Source organism: Pelobates fuscus, chromosome 3 (assembly GCF_036172605.1).
Source record: "Pelobates fuscus isolate aPelFus1 chromosome 3, aPelFus1.pri, whole genome shotgun sequence".
NCBI classification, from domain to species: Eukaryota; Metazoa; Chordata; class Amphibia; order Anura; family Pelobatidae; genus Pelobates; species Pelobates fuscus.
Window position 1 is genome coordinate 295,366,530 of NC_086319.1, and position 21,966 is coordinate 295,388,495.

General features: G+C 39.5%; 1 protein-coding gene across 1 annotated transcript in view; it reads right to left on the reverse strand.

Annotated features, from left to right (window-relative positions):
- FRMD5 (FERM domain containing 5) overlaps nt 1-21,966 on the reverse strand; it is a 92,004-nt gene that overhangs the window by 18,707 nt on the left and 51,331 nt on the right. Inside the window, exons 3-8 of the mRNA XM_063448698.1 lie at nt 15,519-15,561; nt 14,049-14,127; nt 12,199-12,296; nt 11,482-11,605; nt 7,656-7,743; nt 7,146-7,234 (exon numbers count right to left, since the gene is read on the reverse strand). Of these exons, the coding sequence (XP_063304768.1) occupies nt 7,146-7,234; nt 7,656-7,743; nt 11,482-11,605; nt 12,199-12,296; nt 14,049-14,127; nt 15,519-15,561 (521 nt within the window). The remainder of the gene's footprint in view (nt 1-7,145; nt 7,235-7,655; nt 7,744-11,481; nt 11,606-12,198; nt 12,297-14,048; nt 14,128-15,518; nt 15,562-21,966) is intronic.

Sequence of the window (21,966 nt, forward strand, 5' to 3'; positions counted from 1 at the left end):
GCACGGCCGTGCTCAAGATGAACATCCTGCCGAGGCTGAAAACCCTAGCACAACTCACTGAGGGAACTACGCCGACACACATGCAAGTATTCCGATATTCCCAACTGCAGCACTACTATAGTACATTGCCTGACAGGACCGACGTCCACAGAGATCTCACGTGGTACGAGGAGCTATGTACTGGAAAAACAAACACTAACAAGACAATATCCCTCTTATATCAATACCTGCTCATGGGAGGAAGAACCAAAATACACACTTATAAGAGTCACTGGGAACGTATACTAGAGACGACCTTCACTGACGCGCAATGGGAGAAGATCCTAATCCTCCATCACAAATCCTCCACAAGCTCGCACTACCAGGAAGTTAACTACAAACTTCTCTCGTCATGGTACAGAACCTCTGAACTTTTACATAAAATTTACCCACACACACCGGCGACATGCGGGAGATGAGAGACCAGAAAAGGGACAGTGAAGCACATATGATGGGACTGCCCAACATTCGACCATGCTGGAAAATGATCAACACCAAGGTAGCGGAAATCCTGGGAGAAACAACACCATTAACTCCAGAGCTATCCCTGCGGCACTCTACACCTGGTCCGACAACGATCTATAAAAAGTATATTCTAAAACACCTCCTCAAGGTAGCCAAGGCACTGATACCTGCCCTCCGGAAACAGACCCATGCTCCCACACTGGAACAATGGCAGGAAAGGGTAGAGGAGATCAGGTCTGCTGAGGAGATACATTCCTCCTTGATGGCACTCAGTACAAAACATGTAGAGAGGTGGCAGCCTTAGATAGTGTATATGGCAAGGCGAGCTGCAGCGATGGGTGATACCGCAGTAAACTAGCCGGGGCGGAGGGGAAAATCACTGTAAATAACCATTCATTCTAATCTTTTCTACTCCAAACTCTATCTTTACTTGTACTTCTGACACCTACTAACTATACAAGACACATTGTTAACTAGGGAAGGATAACAAACAGGGCAAAATTAAAGCCGGAGTGGCCAGAATGTAGCCCATGGACACTAGGGAATTACGGGCTGAAACGCAATGGTCATATGGGTGGGATAGTGGGTAGATCACCTCTGATAAGGAAGGCACGTCTATGACATGACATAAATACAAAGGGAGAAGAGCCTAACCTAAAAACTGAATTAATAAAATAACATTGAAAAATGGGGTTCAGGTAGCAGATAAGGCCTGTAGCACGCGCAACCCCAGCAGTTATGGTAAACCCACAACGACAGCTACCTTGAATATGGCTGAAACCGTAATGAATGCAAATGTACACCTTACAAAATGTGTTACCACTATTGATTATATGCTGCGGGGCCCTGCATGGCTCTTTCACAATCTATTCTGTTCTATCTATTCCAACGAAAAACTTTTACTGCAATAAAAACCTATATTTATAAAAAAAATAAAACAAAAATTACATATTTTTGGAACACATTGATTATTTAAATGTATCCAAAAATATTAAACAATTTGAAAAGCTTATCTAAAAATATTATTTTAACATTAGATTATAGTGACATGTTAATGTATTTTACATATCTTTACAGAATCAAATACCGTAAACAAAAATACAAAAAGTGTCCTTGTTAGAAAGCACAACCGGTTGATAAAAAAATATTTACTTTCCTTTAAGTAACACTCCAATCACCTAAAAAACCTCAGCTTACTGGGGTGCTTTAGGGTTAAAGTACTTGTCTTTGCATTCTTATTTTATAAAAGTGATGATTTCAAGAGAAATCAGGAAATGTATAAAAAAAAATCAACTGTCACAAAATATTCTCTGTCAATAGGACAGATGAGAGAGTTTCCCCCTTACTTGCTTTACACTATAGTTCAGACCCTAGTAGAGAAGCTGTGTTGGTCTTGGTGCTTGCCATTCATATACTTAAATGAGTGTATAATACAGAAGTGCATGAATGGCCAGTTGCGCACATGCATTACTTGCCTTCAATGCTTCTCAACATGAAGGCTTTGATTGGACAATGTCCAGTCTGTGTTGGACAAAAAGAATGGCTTACAGTAGATGCAGAAACTGGTTCTACGGCTATTGTAAGCTCCATTTTTCATACTCAATGCTTTTTAAAATATGAATCAGAACATGTTACCCTATTCCTAAATCTAAACGTAGGCCTAATAATAACCATTTTAAAAAAAGAAATTAAGACTGCAATTCGTCTGAATTTTGGGCGATCTCTGCATTTTCCGAATTCAGTATCATCATGTATTACGGAAAAAACAAAAATGACACAGACAATGGAGGAACAGTTTTGTTTGTTTCATAATTCTAAGCTCTGCCAATGGTACCCATGGCACCAAAAAAAAGAGATGATCAATGGGAAAAAAAATATAATTGATGTTTAGGGAACAGCCCCTAAATGTTGATTTTATTCACAGATCAGAAGAGAAGTGACGACAAAAAAAAAAAAAAAAGGAAAAAGGAGGAGCAGTAGATAGATACCCTTGATATTTATTTTTACTGCCCCTCCTTGTCTTCCCTCTGCTGGTGACTTCTTCTAACTTGATTGGAATATAATGGTATCTCAAGTTTCTGCAGACACTTTCGGTCTGAGTGGATTTTTATGCTATCTCCAAAACCCCTCAATGGCTTTATTATAATAATTCATGATCTGCCCCAAATAATTATGAAAATTATGGAAATTATGTGTGCTTATCAAAGTGTGCGCTCTATGAGAAGAATGTGATCTGACCGTTTGCGAGATAACAATGACATCTGACAGGGTGTGGAAACCAGTGAGGAGAGCTTCACATACGTTTATGCTTATTTTACAGGGATTTCTCAAACATAAAGGGAAAGGGTAAAAATAAAAGTAAAAGCTGCGCCAAACAAATTAATAAAAATAGAAATAATAAAATAGTCCAAATAAGAGAAGTCCAAAAATGAAATAAAAGTCAGTCTTAGCTGAATGAATCTTCTTTGAATAAGATCATTTCTACAATGGTGGTATCCTCGTAGTCCTTCCTCAGGTGAATCCAATAATATGAAAAGATAAAACAAATATCCAAAATAGTGTAATATGTTCTCTAAAATATAATATATAAAAAGAGAATGATATAGCACTTACATTTGATAGAGCTATAACCAGCTCTAGTGTAGAAAGCGTACAGCAGTATAAATCCCCGCTTATGGGATACAATGGGATTTCCTTTTCTTCAGGGGTAAGTGGCACTCAAAGAGAAAATAAAAAAACAATAGTGTTCTCTGTATAAAAGCAGTAGGAAGGGGGGCGGGGCCGGGTCGCCATGCTGGCAGGTCGCACAACTGAAAGGCTCCTGCAAATTTTGTCAGTTTTGTCCGAAAAACACGAATTAAATACCTACTAAAAATTACTGAACTCGGCGGTCCTGCATGAGCAGACATCCTGGTTCCGAGGAGAGGCTTGCTGCACAGCTCTAGTCCCTCGGCGGGCTGCACTCTGTCTTTGGCGATGGGGAGCACTCGGGCGGTGAGTGGAGTGGACGGCCGCCACCCTGCTATCCTGCCCACCAGAGGTCTGAACGAAGCATGAGGCTAAGGGGGTCTGGCCCTGTTCCCCCACCCTCTGGGCTGGCGGGGGTGATCCCGGTCCCCACCCTGGGCCCACCAGCATATGGATACACCAGCGTGCCAGGCGGCGACAGTTCAGACCTCGGAGGCCGCACTAAAATGGCGGAGACCGCATGGCGAGCAGCCCGAGCTACAGGGAATAAGGAAGTACCTGCCTCACACCAACAGACAGCCCACATGGGCCACGAGGAAACCGGCACATACCTGCTGAGACCAACTCCGGGTCCAACCACACAGTGCATGAGCAGCTGGAACCACGCTGACTCAGGTCTGGCGGCAATGCATAGGACCGGCGGCAGACCACCTAAGCAAGCGGTCCAGACCACCTAAGCAAGCTCGCAGAAGGAGCTCCCCCAGCGACGAAGCCCGGTAAGCTGAGCCTCTCAGAGCAACACACGGAGGCCGACGCACTCAGACCGACAGCCGATACGCTCGGACCTGCAGGGTCCTGGCTCCCACCAGAGGCAAGCACAGGACTACAAATCGCATGTACACATCGTGGGGACTGTCTCCAAGCCACTTGCCTGGACTGAGCCTAACATGGCAATACCTTGGCTCCCGTCCCTCTGCTGCCCACGTACTTCACAGGCAGAGCCCACAGCGAGAAACCTCTGACTTTGTCTGGCGGCTGGGGGGTTAACCTAGGGTGGAAAATCCCAAGCATGACTGCAGCTCTCATATATTGTATCTCTAACCTAGTAAGATTGGTCCCCTAAGCATAGTTTGGCAACTAGTAAGCTCAATAGAATATAAAGTTGGAAAGTACAACTGGATGTAGGCACTTACCTGCCATTAGCATGGAATTTAAGCTAGCGTATAGTCTGCAGCACTTGGTTTAATTGCATGTGCCTATACACGTTGTAAACTCATCCTTAAACCTAAACTTAGCTTGCATTCATGACAAAAATGTTCAGATATGTATTAAGCCTGTGGTTACGATGCTTTGTTACTTTTACTACTGATCGTTCAACTTGTTAGTACAACTATGCTACACCTTATTAATATAAAATGAGGCTGACACTCATAGGAGATGCTATATTGTGTTATCTTGCTCCCAATCTGTACAAAAATGTGCATTCCCTACTCTTTATTCTGTACCCCGTCTTATCAATGCCTCAATAAAAGAAAGATTGGAGGAAAAAAAAAGCCAGTAGGAAAATAAAATAAATAAATGAAATGGTACTCACAAAGGTGGAGCAGGCTGACCGCTCCTTGATGACAGCGTAGGTGGAAAAATCGGCAGCAATTACCATGCGTGCCGAGATTTAATTTACATACTACCCGCCCACCCTCTCCCTATTGGCGGTCGGCATCTGCTTTATACTCTTCTTTTTTATAACAGGCGGTCGCCAATGCGCATGCGCGCATGTGCGTTAGTGCGCACGAGATCGTACTAACTACAATCCCCATGACCCCTTGCGGTCAGCCGATCACGTGACCGCATATAACAATTATTTTCTAAGCAAAATAATGCTCGTTTTTTATATTTGATACTCATATTAAAGTGCCAGTAATATTTATTATTGTATACTAATATTACATATGTATTTTAAGTATATTTACAAGTGTTTTATTTTATTTGAATTTTCTGTAATTTTGTTTGGCTAACCTCTGTTTTAGGCGCCATTTCCAAACATCTGTACCCCTATTTAAAGTCACCATGCCAGGTTATATGTTTTATTCCATATTGATAAACCATTATAGGCGAAACGCGTTTATGGACATTTAATTGTACATTTTATATATTAAAGATTCTTTTGGTCACTATTTTGCTTGTGCCAAGAACCTTTATATACTCCTCATCACCTGGCATTTTACACTTCTGGACTCCAAGTAATCCTTGGTGGGGATTTTTCCACCTACGCTGTTATCAAGGAGCAGTCAGCCTGCTCCACCTTTGTGAGTACCATTTCATTTATTTATTTTATTTTCCTACTGCTTTTATACAGAGAACATTATTGGTTTGTTATTTTGTCTTTGAGTGGCACTTACCCCTGAAGAAAAGGAAATCTTATTGTATCCCATAAGCGGGGATTTATACTGCTGTACGCTTTCTACACTAGAGCTGGTTATAGCTCTATCAAATGTGAGTGCTATATCATTCCCTTTTTATATATTATATTTTAGAGAACATATTACACTATTTTGGATATTTGTTTTATCTTTTCATATTATTGGATTCACCTAAGGAAGGACTACGAGGATACCACCATTGTAGAAATTATCTTATTTAAAGAAGATTCATCCAACTAAGACTGACTTTTATTTCATTTTTGGACTTCTCTTATTTGGACTATTTTATTATTTCTATTTTTATTAATTTGTTTGGCGCAGCTTTTACTTTTATTTTTACCTATTGTACTTTAAGGGTTTTGAGGGATTCCCTTTTTAAAGTTGCTGACTTGTTTTGTTTTGCTTTAAAGGGCTAACCCTCTACTTTCCTTTTATAAAGGGAAAGGGACCTAATTACTAATGCCCAACAGAGCAGTCTAAATAAAAAAAATAATGTTAATTAAAAATGGTTGGAGTAACCCTTTAATCTGCCTATTCTGCTCTGACTATGAATATGATTCCGTGCCTGCAATAACAATGCTGATTCTGTATACTGCTAGTGACTGCAGCCTGTTTACAGTTATTGACTGTCTGCATCTGACTCTGGATTTCTAAGTACTATTAAGACTTTATACTCAAAGGGAAATTATTTTGAGCTTTGCTGTAGGCCGTGATACCCTAGTGAGTTCTCCAACACAACCCAGACCTCAATTATCTATCCTGCCACTAGATTCTTCATATGACAAATTGCACTAGATGACAGAGTAATACCATCCATAGGACAAAGCCCAGACCTTTCTTGCCATTGATAAATATTCGCCATCTGGAACTCTTAGCTTACATGCTTATTTTAGAGTTCAAGCTCTCTTCCTCTGCAAATAGATTGATATAGTCTACATAGTTATTTATAAATCTCTCTATTAGAAGGGTATCAAATGGCTTCTACTTTCAGCTGTTATAGCAAAACAGAAATAATTACTGAAATCATCCATTTAAAACCAAATGAAAATGACAACCAATGGTGGAGTAGAAAAGAGCCAAATAAAAATGAAGTTGTTATGGGGCCTGTAGTGCTCCATTGCAATGTCTTGTTTTTTCACATGTTATTGCTTATTTCACTTGATAATCTGAAGTTGGGTGTTCATGTATGTGAAACTAGTAGAGCATGAAGACAAGGAAAAGAAAGGTTAGGATGAGAAACAGTAAAAGTCACGATCAATATTATGATCAATAATAGAGAGAAACAGGGGAATAAAATAGGCCGTTGCAGCCGTTAGTAGCAAATAAATGAAAGCAGTGGAGAACTGTTTAGAGGCCATTACATATGGATGCAGGCAGCATTGTGGGCCCTTGTTCATAAAGAGTTTAGGGGTTAGAAACCATGGGAAATGGACATAGAACAGAAACAGAAAGTGAACTTACATCGAGAAAGATAGGGTATTAGGAATGGAAATATAGAATGGAAATGGAATCTTTGTGCTATATCATTCTCACCATTTTATAAAATGGACTCTCTTATTCCCCTGCAACACAATAAAACCAAATGGAGTAAAGGCCAAAAATGCAGAATTTCCAGAAACATCCTGAAAAAAAAATGAAGAGAAATTAGAGGAGTAATGTAGGTAGATAAAGGCATGGGAGAGACAGAGAGACAAAATGGAAGATTGAGGAGACATACAGACCACCTGAACTAGACATTAAAGAACCAACTTTATGGGTGGCATTAAGTAAGTTGTGTGGCTTATTGATGGCTCCACCTATTACCCAATTCTCCCCACATTTTATACATGCTGGTGCTTGCCCCAGCTACTTCTATCTATTGCCCACTTACAGAGACTTTACAATGTAATTTGTTAGGGTGTGTGGGATCAGTAGGTTATCTGCCTAGTGGAGCTTTCAATTTAGATCTGGTATGTACAATATCAAACTATCAAAAGGTATACGATAATTCCTGAAAAGAATAACTAATGGAATGAAAGATATTATACACTTAGAATGAGATACCTTACACGGATGAGGATCCACGCCGTATGTTTCCAGGGTTTGAGCTTTCCTCAGAAAACATAGCTCGGCAGCTGCTGGATTAAGTCCACTATAGAAACAAGGAAAAAGCATAAAGACAGGGTGAAATACATACGGGTACATATACCTACGAAACCTGAAAGGTTGATTTTATCTGTGCAAAAAAAAAAAAAATACATTTACAATATATTCCTTATTTTACTAGAACTGATACATTGAGATTGTTCATAATTTGCCAATATACATATTATTATTATGCAAATCAATGACACTCATTTTATTGGAAGGACGAAAGGCTGCTGTGAATTCGCCCGGAATGTAACATGTGACCCTGATGTTTGAACATATTCTAGTGATATTGCAGCGGGAGCACTTAGAACTGAGTTATGTTGCCAGGCTGAGCGCTGGTACTGCCATTTCCCTGTGACTGCATTTGTATTTTTGGCTAAGGCCCCGAATTTATGTTAGGAAAAGCTTTTCAAATAATTTAATATTTTGAAAACTAGTTTAATATTGTTATATTTAAAACAAATGTTAAATTCATATTTTTTTTTATATCTGATATATATATATATATATTTTTTTTTTTTATTTATTTTTTTTTTATTCTTTATTTTTGCTGTGCTTACCAAAACAGTATGAGCAAGCAATTCAAAATGATAGGTAAAACGTTGACATGGTATGAAGTAACAGCTCAATTTTTAAATAAAGTCAGGCTAGTCAGAGAAAAGATAAGATAGCAGGTATGTCAGTAGGGAGTCAATAGACAGCAATGGATAAGCAACCTTAACTGACAATGCATTTAAAAAAAACTATAGGCTGATAATAGACAGACATGGACGTGGTCCATCCCAGGCAGCTTGTGGAGATTCTATTTTCCTCCAGGGTCTGCATGGACAAGGAATTGTGGCATGCATAATTACAGTGGTTAGCATTAGGAAATGAAAGGGGACACTACAAGAATTCAGACAAATTGTGAGGTGGGTTGCATTTTGGGACTCAGATCTCTGAACAACCTATGCCCTGCAGAGGCATGACACATTTCCGCAAACTGGCGCAAGCCTCCAGGCCCCGTATCATAGTTGCTGGTATGCCTAGGAGTGGTGGACAGTCTGCACTCCTCACTTCACACCTCTGTGGGGTCTGGAATCTCGCCTCCCGCTCGTTCTGCGCCAGTGTCTGCCCAGTCTCCACTGGTCTTTTTGAATATTTTAATGTTTTGAAAAAAATATATTTTAAAAGTTTATCCAAAAATATTAAATATTAACTTTAAATTATAGGAAAAACATATCCTAAAATATTAAATTAAGGCCTAAGTGAAAAATTGGGTTTAACGTGCATTTACTGGTTCATCATTTTCATCCTGCATTTAACTTCTCTGAATGCTAAGGGGAGGTCACAATATAAAGGATAATTATCACCATGGTACTGTGGAACTCATTACTGAGAGCGCCACCTAGTGATTACTTGCTTTCATTTCATTTGGGTATGCACCCAGTTATTTACTGTATGAGTGATGACTTCTGGTATTTATGAATTTACAATATCAACCAGGTGTTTGTTTTTTTTGTGCATCTAGCATTGTGTAAGTTTCCCTTCCTAGCTTTAATTTTTCAAAGACATTTACTCATATCTGCCAGATATTTTCAAGCTGTTTTCTAATTATTGTAGACAAACGCTGTATCATAAAGCCAAGTTATTTGCTCTTAACATTTCACAGCTGTTTTGCACCTTTGATTCATTCACCGCTGAATGAATGCACAAAAATATGCTATAAGAAATAATGAAATTCTATGATCTTGGACCAAAGCCTGCCCAATAGTGATCTGAGTAGTACTCTCTACAACAACCAATGATGGTTGGGCAACATGTATATTACAACTTTAAAAAAAACAAAGTTGTCCAAAGGATCTCATTATAAGTAAGTAAGCAAAGAGCCATGTAAGCAAACTAGGACCCACAGCAGTCAATGTTAATGAAAATGGAAAATGGAAGAACAGCCGCTCTATCCCCAAAGGACCAAGCCTCATTCTACAAATCCTGACATGCACCAGCATGAATTGCCATGCAGGTCATTTGGTAGCTGGCAAGTGGTGTGCAGTCTCAATTTCCAATTCTAGGTGTCATGTTAGAAATTGAGAACATTAGTAGGGCTGGTATAGCTTTTAAGCTACGCACTACCAAATGTTCCTAAATCAGCAAGTCAGTCATGATTTGGGACCTCTGTCAGGCTATTAAGTTAATCATAATTAATAATTAATCAAATCTTTCCCAGGCCTAAAGTCCTTTAAGAGATCCCTCTCTACATACCTCAAAACAGAATGCACGTGTCATTGTTGATTATATATTTCCTACCTGTTCTATGTTAAATTTTGTATTTAATGTGTATTATTATTGTTTTTGTATTTTATTGTACCCTATTATTGTATCAATGCAATGTTTTGTGGAACCAGGACATACTTGAAAACGAGATAAATCTCCATGTATCTTTCCTGGTAAAATATTTTAAAATAAATGATCAATTAATAGAATCATCACTGGAAATCGCCATCTGGCAACCATTTCTAGTTTTTACAAGAATGCAGTCCTGGCCACTCACCTCCCCGTTTGTGACTCACACACCCTCCCTACACACAGGAATGGGCAAGGGCAAAGAGATGGAATAAAATTAACAAAAATAGGCTGAGGAAAGGGCTGAAATAAATTAATAATGAGGAGGGAGAGAAAAGAAGTGGAATAAACTAATAATAAAGGTGAAGAGAAATTTAAAAAGGTGAAAACAGGAGACAGCGGACATAAAGCAGGAAATAAGAGACATTTGGAACAGAGGACAAAATGAACACACACAGCTCTACATTTAAACAGAAAAGGATTACAAAAGCACATAGCCATAATCACAGGAAAGCTCAAGGATAACAGGTAAACACGTTAATCCACATTTTGTATCCACCCAAACAATAAAAATAAGATAAAAATATGGAATCTTAGGAGACAGTGGTTTATCCTCCAGCCCTGGAAGACGATGCACTCTCTTAAAGCTAGTAGCAATCCATCACTGGATGGTGTAAAAAACATCTGAGTCATTCTGTGGGAATTTTTCAATGGAATCCTATAGCCATATCATATTCAGCAGCTCATGACTATCAATTGATGGAAGGAGTGCTGAACAAATTCTCTATTGGCAATCGACCAGCATTGGACCTTGGTATCTCCAAGCAGAGAAGCAAGAAGCGAGGTCTATCACATTGACTTGCCAGTTGGCCTGGTCAAACACATGAAGGCTAAACTGGTGGTGGGGTCCATGATAATGAATTAGTTCTTGTTCATCAAGCTGGAGCATTATAAAGGAAGACCAATGCCAACCAGTGAATCTATTTAATTTTATGCCCAGTAACATCAGGACAAGTGAATTCCATGCCCAGTTTCAGAATAATTTACAGACATCTTTATCCCCAATAAATGCAAAATTATCTCTCTGGTCCCATCCTTCAGACTCCTTTATTCTATCTTTATTCTATCTTTCTCTCTAGGTCTTAACGTTTTTCTTCCTTATCAATCGTCACAATAATCAGAATCAACAATCTCTTCATTTTTCCCAGGGTACAAAATCTGAGTGCATGTCCGTTGCAGGCTGTCAACTGATGTTGATTATTCTGCATTTGCAGTAGTGGTGTAATTTCATGGTCTATATGTAATTTCACACACTATAAATGTTACTTATGTATGATTTTGACGTTCTGTTAAATTGCATAAATATTGTAAAAAGCAGTGTGGTTGACTGTAATAAGTGTCCACCTTCCCTCTTCACCTGAGTTCATTCCGGTGAATCTCAGCAATACGGCGCTCCAGCTTCTCTGAGTGCTTAGGGAGGAATTGGAACTTTGAACTGTAGCCCTCTGGGTGTTTGCCTGGATCATAATCCCCAATCTCAGCTGTGGGAGAGACCAACTATGAGGGGCAGGAGAAGGACCATGAGGTAAGGTGAGAGATAAAAAAAAAGAATGTGAAAAGGAGGATAATGGTGAGAACCAGGAGATGGACCATAAAAGACAGCAAAGAATAAAATAAAAAAAATGGAAAAGAGAACAATGATGAGCATCAGAGTAAGGGCTGGATGGCAGTCATGGATGGCTAATCAATAATGCTCAGCCAGTGTTTTGTGGGAAATGTAGTAAAAAAAACCATCACTGCGATAAAGGACTGTGAGAAACAGAAAAAGCAGCGTGAAGAGGTCTGATGACAGGAAGGTTGGAGAAAGGACAGTGACCACAGTGGACATGGACATTTAAAAACAGGACACAGCAAAAATGTTGGAAGATGGCGATGAAGTGGGTCAGCAATGTGAAAATATCACAGAGATGGTTGGTAATAAACACAAAAGATAAAAGATGGTGTGGCCATATCCAGTGGAAAAAATATTTGAGTCACTGAATGGCTGAGGATGATGATGGAAGATATAATTTAAGGAAATGGAAAAAATTCTGGTGGACCAAAAGCTTCCACCACTGCTATAGAGGACACATACCCTGCAGTATATAGGCAGCGAGCAAGGCAGCATCCGAGGTCTTACAGAGTAGACGCCCATGGTACAAATCCCTCTTTACTTGCAGGAAAACCAGATACCTATAGGAAGATTTACTCAGCTTATCAAATATCGTTATGTATTTAATAACAGGTGGACATCAAAATGACTAATAATCATTTAACAATAATTAACTTTCAGAACATTTGGAAAAAATAAAATCATTGTATAATGGATTACAGTCCCAGTCATACTGTACAAGAAGTTATTACAATATATCAGTTAATAATCAATACTTTGTCTGGTCAGAGAGTCTAGCAGCAGCAATTTATATTTTTTACAATAGATGATTTAAGAGTGTGCTTTCCTGGCTCGTGAGCTCTAAAACAGATTATTACGAAATTGCTTTTTTTTGAGGTAGTGAAATCATTGTTTCTGAGCAGTGTGTGTGCATTCAAACATAATATTTATAATGTGGACACTGCATTCAAAAAAACGGTTATAATGTTGACACTGTGAAATCCTGTTACAAAATATACATTGTGCAGAGCACATGGAACCGTTTATTGGGTTGTTTTCTGACCATGCATCTGTGCGGTGGGTCCTAAAGGGATAAAAGTGTGTGGTTTAATGAATAAAACTTTATTCAAAAACTCTGCATTGTTTGGCTTATGTGTTAAATTGCTTAGGTATGTTTGCTACACACACCCACACACACATAGTATAAATAACATGCAAAGTAACTGAGTTTCTCCACTGATGACTACAACAGAAGATCAAGCCACTCCAAGTGACTGCACTGGAGGTAGTAACCATGAATAGCTGATTACTAAAAAAAAAAAAAAAAAACACTTAAACTATGGACTGTCTCTGTATTTCTCCTAAGAGAAATACAGAGAAATAGATAAAAACCCGTGGTAGCACTAGGTTTAATTATGTGATGGCTGGCCAGCTCTTGCTACTCAGCCGCCTCATTGAATAGTTAAATAACAAATAAATAAGAAGCATATGGGTGTGAATAAGACCCCATATCAGTATAATGAAGGTTAAAACAATGCAGCAGGTGGGGGCATATCTACTACATTTTTAACAATAGCGCCTGGGCAGTCACTGCTGACTAGTAGCTTGAAAGGCCACTTCCAACAGGGATGTTACATCATAGGGGTGGAATATCCCCCATCTGTGGACATCAGATAAGAGACTTTAAAATAAATAAATGATCACTGTCCACTCCCCTGTCCTTACTGGTGGCCAGAGAATTGGGGATATTTAGCAAAAGAAAAAGAGGGACATCCTAATGGTCAGCGGGTGGAGGTCTATTATAATTTAAGTTAGTGTTTTTAACAAATTGAAATAGTTCAGATTTTAAGCATTCAGTTCCAAATTCCAGCCGTCCAATGTTATTTGGACCATCTGAAATCCTGACCATATTCAGGTGTGTTCGGGGCCTGAATTGCAAAATCCGGTCAATAGTGAATAGCAGACTTGTGAATAACCACGACAGTCTTTGTTTTGACCTATTAGTTATGTTTATGCCATGTGTTAACAAAAATTACTAGTGAAAGGAAAAGTGTTTGCCAATGAGTAGGCTAAAAATATGATGTGTTTATAGCAACCATTATCCATTAACTATCCTACAATCTATTGTGTACAATTATAGTCTACAGCACACTAAGCAATTACTCATCTACACCAATAACAGAGACAGAGACAAAAACCAGTGTCTATTAGACTAACCGACCTAAATATTTTACCAACATGTCATATTCGAAGTTTCTTCTTGACATTTTTGCATGAGTCTCGCTGGTACGATGAAACAATGTATTTTCCGTAATGCCATGGAATTAACATACCTTGTGATTTCTTCTTTAAGTGCTGCTGGGTCTGGAGGATAAAACTTTACTCGAAAGCACAGGATAAATGGGGGACGAGCTGTAGATGAGCAAAAATAAATAAGTAAACAAATAAAAATACAATGTCCGGAGCTTTCATTCCACCTGTTTAGCGTCAGTCTTATTCAGCGATGGGAAAGATGAAGGTGATAAAGAGGTTGCAGATTGAGGAAAATCCATAGATCCGTAGCTAGCCTATATAATGTTAAGATAGGTTGCATTCACTAATGGCAGAATTCTGACCCCATTCATATTTACTAAAGTCAATGCTGTCGGAATTTAATTTTTATCGGTGGTTGCTGTGGGATTGGGAAACCCTAGCCCCCCAGTGGGGGTAGGTGGAAGAGGAGACATACCACTATTTGATATTTTATAATTAATTACGGTCCCCGTGTTAGGGCGGGGAGTGGGAGGGGGTACTATTTCCTCCCCCTGGTTATATATATAAGGGCCCCCACCCGAATCTAAAAATAGTGTCCACCTGCTCGGTGGGAACAGGTGGGGGAGATAATGTTGTGTCCCTTGTTTATATTTATTAAATATATCCATCTGCTTGCCATGGGTGGGGACACAGGGGTGAACATAATCTGTCCATCACCATTACTCTTTTAAAAGTACCCCACATCGGAGGCTCGGGGGATTATGTTACACCGGTTATTATACTGGCCCCACTCCCATAGGTTAGGGCCTTTTCTAGTGACTGGGCATCAATGCCTTCTAGTCGCTAGGTTTAAGCATTTAGCAGATATGTCCCACCTGCACAGGGAGGTAAAATACCTCCATTATTTCATATAGGGGTCTTATTGACCCCCAAAGGCTTTTTATTTATCTATTAATTTCTTTAATGTGGAGTCTGGCTAGCACGCACTGGCCACCCATCACATAATTAACTCTCGTGCAGCTGAGGTTTTTAACTATTTGCCCACTGGCTGCTATTGCTGCCAGTGGGCAAATATTTTTTTTTTTTTTTTTTTTTTTTTTTTTTTATCCAGGCCCGGATTTAAAGTATTCAGTCCGGATTTCAGCCTTTGGAGAAGTTCAGGCCTGTTCTGGAACAGTGTCAGGATTGTGTAGCCCAAATGGCCCTGTATGCAGCCAGTTTTATTTGGTACAGGACCATTCAGGCTTAAGTGAATACCCATGATAGGATTTAGTGCCGTCCAGGATGGCGTCTAAGGAATTACATACCTTGATATTCCAGGATACACGGTTCCCCAAATAATGTGAGCCGCTGTCCTGATTATCTATTAAATACTGGTTCAAATATAACTAAGGCAATGGAACTGTACACAGCCTAAGACACCCCTAATGACCCAATGCTCTTAATATGAGCATCTCAGAGCACACACCGTCAGTACACTCATTAATGCATCTTACTTACACACCTTGACACCCACCCTGATCTGCCTGTACACACATACCCTCACATACCTCTCATCTGTTTGACGATACCCTTTGAAAATTCCAACCAGTGCTGAAAAGGAAATCAGATAAAGTCATGTTTATTTAGAAATCAAATGTCGCATTCCCAATAATACACTCGAACATGCACAAATATACTGTGCCTGACACACTGTTTTACTCCCCAGCATAACTTGATATGATCTTAAAATAAATACTGGCTGGTATATTGTGTAGCAAATGCCAGAAAATGTATGATTTACTTTAAATAGAAGGCACATATGCAGAATAACATGGAATAAGAGATTTATCAGTAACTAATTACAATTATTCACTATTCAAAACCTGCAAAATAGTTACGTGAAATGGGTACAGTGGTGATGAAAATCACGGAACTAAAATTAAATAAAATGAAAGCAAAAAGGAAAATCAAGTGATTATTTTTAGCCTCAGTCATTCTGGTAAAAGTAGTTAAACACATCACAATGTACGCATTGAGATGGAGCTACAATGGTAACTATGGATATGTGCCAGGGTTGTAAATGACATGTGGCAGACGTGTATTAATTGATACTGTTAAAGAGCCAGCAAGCCAATGTGTGCTGGATTCATTCAGGTCTGTCATCTAAAGGAATCAAGGGTGTATGATGTCACCAAAAGGCATCAGGCATCCAGGTTGCCCTAGATCTCAACAATTACAATAAGCCAGAAGACAGTGGAGTTTATTCAACATGTAGTGAATTGAAAGCTGAATTGCAAAATTTAGACGAAAACAGCCAAGCTGTGAGTTTCAAATCAGCTAATCGTGCCTACATTTTACAATTCCTTTTTTGTTCAATTCATTAGTTAGTGAATAATCCCCAATAATCCATATACATCTTTAAGAATTTTATTAAAGAATTAAATGAACTCGAATGTTCAAAATGTATTGGTTATTGGTATGATTTTACTAAGTAGACCTAAAAAAATATTATAAAAACATAAATTTTAAAACTGCCATTTCAAAAATGGCAACAAAAAAAAAGTAAACAAATCCACTTTAGTCTCTCACCAGCATATATTATAGAGCTCCTTACCACAGTATTTATCACAATGACACAGTGTTCCAGTAGTCCACTCCCATACTATTCATTACAGAGACGCATTGTATTCTTAAATGCCAGATACTTAATGTGAAGATGCTGTACAGTGAAACTACTTACTATCAGCGACAGCTGCTTAGTATATTGCCTTAAATCAAATGAATTCTATATTTAAGAGACCCTGCTAATATGTAGAATTAATTATCTTAAATGACTCGATAAATGTGTCTAGGGCCAAATTATTTGAAATATCAAACCATCGAGGTAGCGTTATAGCAACAAAGAGCGGTAGTGAAATGTTTACTTCATGCTGTTATCTTACATCTGAAGTAATATATCATACACAAATCAGATGCCTATGATAGTGCCTATGATAGAAATTTGGCAAATTGCGAGAAAATTAACCATTTGGCTGCCAGAGATGAGACGTGCCCAATGCACTGTTTGTACTTTACATACATAGTTTCATAGCTGAAAAGAGACTTGCGTCCATCAAGTTCAGCCTTCCTCAGTCTTTTTTTGCTGTTGATCCAGAAGAAGGTGAAAAAAAAACAGTTTAAAGCACTTCCAATTTTGCAACAAACTAGGAAAAAAATCCTTCTTGACCCCAGAATAGCAGTCAGATTAATCCTTGGATCAAGCAGTTATTATCCTACATTGAAAAATGATATCCTTGAATGTTCTGTTTTTGCAAGTGTGCATCTAGTTGCTGTTTGAACATCTGTATGGACTCTGATAAAACCTCTTCTTCAGGCAGAGAATTCCACATCCTTATTGTTCTTACAGTTAAAAAAAAAAAATTATTCGCCTTAGATGAAATCTTCTTTCTTCCAGTCTAAAAGCATGACCTCGTGTCCTATGTACAGTCCGGTTTGTGAATAGATTTCCACATAATGGTTTGTAATGGTCCCGGATATATTTATATAATGTTATCATATCCCCTCTGAGGCGACGTTTTTCTTAACTAAAGAGGTTTAAATTTGTTAATTTTTCTTCATAGCTGATATGTTCCATTCCTTTTATCAATGGAATAGTCTATTCACCACTGTATACTGGCTGCCATTACCCTCATAATTTAAAGGTTTACTCCAAACATCGTAAGCACTATAGCCCACTTTAGTGGTCATGATGGCAGGAGTACCCGGGCACCTTTACCTTGTAGTAGGGAAAACTGTTTTACAATGGTTTGCCCTCTGGTTCTGAGAGTGACAGCTGACTGCTCTCGGCTAATGAAATAATGTCTGTGCATCTAAATTTGCACAAAATTGACAGTATGACTTATTCTGGGCTGGCTAATAACGTCTTTTGATGCTGCCGGAGTAGAGTTACACCTCCAGAAGCAAAGGGGTAAACCTCAATGTGTGCAGTGTTTCACAGAGAACTGCTGCAAATAATGATTCCAGGCACCATGACCACTTCAAATGACAGAACACCTGCTTTTTTTCTGGCGCAAACAAATTAAAGACAGCTAACAGTATGTAGGTGGCATAGTACAAAATCACATTTCAGTACACATTGTAACATTCTCCTGCTTCGACCAATCATTGAATAAGATACACATGCAGGTGAGCCTTTGTTACCATCTAGTTGTGGTTGCTATGGCAATAACTTACACAGCATTTTTCAGTACTTTACTAATGAGAGGTTAATTTGGACGTGGTCGTATCTGTAGTGCAGACGACAAAGTTGAAAACCAGTTGGTATTTTGTGGCAGCTAGGAGATTACTGCTGCCGTTTACTAACCAGTTTGGAAATAAGCTCAAAGTGCAGAATCTTGCAGAATTACTTAAAAAAAAATAAAAAAAATTGAATTAATGATCTACTGCAGTTTGTTCCAGTGTAGAACTAAATATGCAATGCAGAGTCTATATCGCAGATAATGTATATATCGATTAAAAAAAAATGTATTACACAATTACTGTATATATAAAGTAAATAAGACTGCAATGCACTTTGTAAATTTCCTTGAAATAGTAATTTGCTAGGGTGAGGGGAAAAGGTAAATATTTACAATATGTGACAAACATAAAAGCTTGCTGACTGTATACAGTCCATTATTATTAATACATAATCAAGGCTCACTAAGCCAAAAGGTCGCATTTTTAGGGGTGTGTTCCTCTTAATAAACTTAGCCTAACTTTTGCACCATACTAGAGTTGCCCGTTCTAGATTTTTGGTATCCTTCCTGAATGGAGTACAGTAAAGGCGAATGAGCAGCTACAGTGTGGCGGAACCTGAGTGCTGTAATTCCCATTTTTTTGGGACCTCAGTGTGAATCATGCTGGTATCAAATCATGTCATATCCTTATGTAAACAAAGCTCCGGTGCCAAACAGTATTCACCCACAAGTACTTAAGGAGCTAAGTGTGGAAATAAGTGAACCTTTGTTTTTAATATTTCAGGATTATTTTCTTTCAAGAATTGTACTGGAGGATTGGTGGAAAGTAGATGTGGTTACTTTATTCAAAACATGGTTCAAAATCTTTCAAAATCTGAAAATTAAAGACATGTGAGCTTAACTTCTGTGGCTGGGAAAGTATGTGAAGGGTTATTAAAGGGAAATTGTCAGGAATTCATTGGGAAGAACATTGTTAGCAAAAATCAGCATGGTTTTATGAAACGTGGGTCATGTTAAACTAACTTAATTGCATTCTGTTAAATAAGATTAATTCGCTAGGTCTGATACGGTTCCACACAATAGGTTAGTGTTCAGACTAAAATAAATTGTTTTAGATGAAAACTCTTGTTCTTGTGAAGGCCATTGGCTTAAACATAAAGAACCGAGATTTGTCATGAATGGTACCTTTTCAAAGTGGACAAAAGTTTTTAAAAAGTAATAAGTGATATCCCTCAGGGTTCTGTTCTAATACCACTTCGACTTAACATATTTATAAATGATCTTGAAATAGACATTGAGTCATGTTTCAGTGTTTGCAGATGACACAAAACTCTTTAAAGTAATGCAATGTGAGCAGGATATTGCTTTGCTGCAGAGGGATTTAGATAGATTGGGAGACTGGACTCTCCAATGACAGATGTAATTTAATGTAGAGAAATGCAAAGTTATTCACTTTGGGGTAAAGAATACACAAGTAACTCACACCTAAACAACAACAGACTAGGCAACAACGTGCAATGTCAATCAGCAGTTGCTAAGGCCAGTAAGGTTTTGTCATATATAAAAAGATATAAAAAGAGGAATTTATTCTCAGAATGGAAAATATATATATATATATATAAATTAATGGTAAGACTACACCTTATGAAGAAAGGTTAACAAATTTAATTTTGTTTAGCTTAGAAAAACGGTCGCCTTTAGAAAAGATGTGATAGCATACAAATATATATTATACAAATATATTTGGGGCCTATACAAACCATTGTCTGGATATCTATTCATAAATAGGACAATACATATACAGATTTATACTGGAAAAAAGGAGATTTAGTCTATGGCAAAGGAAAGGGAAAGAACAATAAGGATGTGGAATTCTCTGCCTGAAGAGGTAGTTTTATCAGAGTCTGTACAGATGTTTAAACAGCAACTGGATACATACTTGCAAAAATATAATTAGGAATGTAATTTTTTTTTTTTATGTAACGCGTTTTTATTGATGCAATTGTACAGTTTGACAGTTTTCAATTTCACTATCAGAGGCACTTGAGTGTTATACAACATAGTTAAATACAATCCTTGTCTATATGTCGGCTAGTTCCTATCTAAACTCCTGCCACTTCGCGCATTACTCTAACTTACTATTGTGTCTCCCTCTGTTATAGCAGAGGAATTGATGAGAATACTTAGAATTGTGGCTTAAACTTATGAACCATAACCTTTCTTAACTATTTTCATTTGCCTTTTAACTAGACTCTCCGCTTCACGAGCTGTCCCTGTGTGTGTACCTGTTCGCCGTCCTCCTTCCATCTTATCAGATTAAGTCCCCCTTGGTTTCCCCCCAGGGTCCCCCTCCAGTGCTCGTGTGTTTGTGGATAATACAGCTTGGTTACTCCCTGCTCTGTAGTGGGTATTAATTGGGAGTAGTGTGGGTTTGAGCTCATGACCCTCCCTTGTTCTTGCTTTCCCATTTCTCCCTGGTTAGGGTGATGTCGAGGTCACCCCTCCCCCTCCCTGACCGCTCCCCTCCCCCCCACCTCCTGCCCCCCCTCTGGGTTCTGTGTTGGTGTGCGGTATCGCAGCCGCCTCCTCCTCCCCTCCTCCCCCATGGCCCCCCGCCCCCGTAGTGATTGAGGCATTGGGAGGTCTGTTCACTTGGCTGGTGCGTGCGTCTCCCTGAAGTGTCTCGTTTCCCCCCACCCTTCCTCAAATGCCCGTGTTGGAGGAGGAATCGGGGCTATTGGACTCCAGGCTTGGGAGGGGGTATGGGTAGATATAGAGATATGTAGCTTAGAGAGGGTAAAGTGGAGGAAGGGTCAGGACAAGACCATCTGTTTTCAGATGGTATTCTCAGGCCTCTCCCCCCCTCCGGGGCCTCCTCCTGTCCCCTGTAAGGCTGTCCGCCCCCGCCCCCGCGCCCCCTGTCCGCTTGCTGGGTCGTCTGTGAGCCATTTTGTCCAGTGGTACCAGGTCTGAAAATATCGCTGGGTCCGCCCCGTTGATGTCAAGATGAGTTCCTCAATTTCTCTGATTTCTTCCACTCTGTTTACCCAGTCTCTAGTAGTGGGTACTGTTTTGCGTCTCCAGTGGCTAGGTACCAGGCTACGTGCCGCATTAGGTAAGTGCGCTAGGGGGGTGTCTTGATCACACAGTGCTTCGTATGTGGTAGGTTGTCTGTGTGCCGATTCCAGGTGTGAGATATTCCGTACGTGCCCTGTCAACTGGTGGTATTGGAACTGCGTCAGGAAGCTCGAGGGGTTGGGTGCCGGTAGGTCCCTGAGAGGCACTATACCCCCTCCTGTGGTTATGTCTTTGAGTCTGCAGTTCCTGGGTAATCCCAAAGACCTCAGAAATTGTAGGGAGGATGCCGGCTGGAAGCGCGGGTTTCCCGCTATGGGGTACATTGGTGACACTGCTGGTGCCATGTGTTCCTGTGGTGCCAGCCTCCGCCACATTGTCATCGTGGCGGCAACGGTTGGGTGATCCCCCCCTGTAGCCCTTCCATTCCCCCCGGCAGCCACGGTAGCGCTGTCAGTGGGATCCCTGCAAGGCCGTTCTCTAATTTGATCCAGAGTTTCTCTGGGGGCGCCTGACTCCACTCCACGATCCTCTGCAGGTGCACTGCTTGACAGTATTTTAGTAGGTCCGGTAGTCCCAGTCCCCCTCGCTGTTTAGACTGCGTGAGTATCTCATACCGTATTCTTGCTTGTCTCCCGCTCCATACATAATGGGTGAATGATTTCCGTGCCCTGGCGAAGAACTCGTTCGGTATGTGAATTGG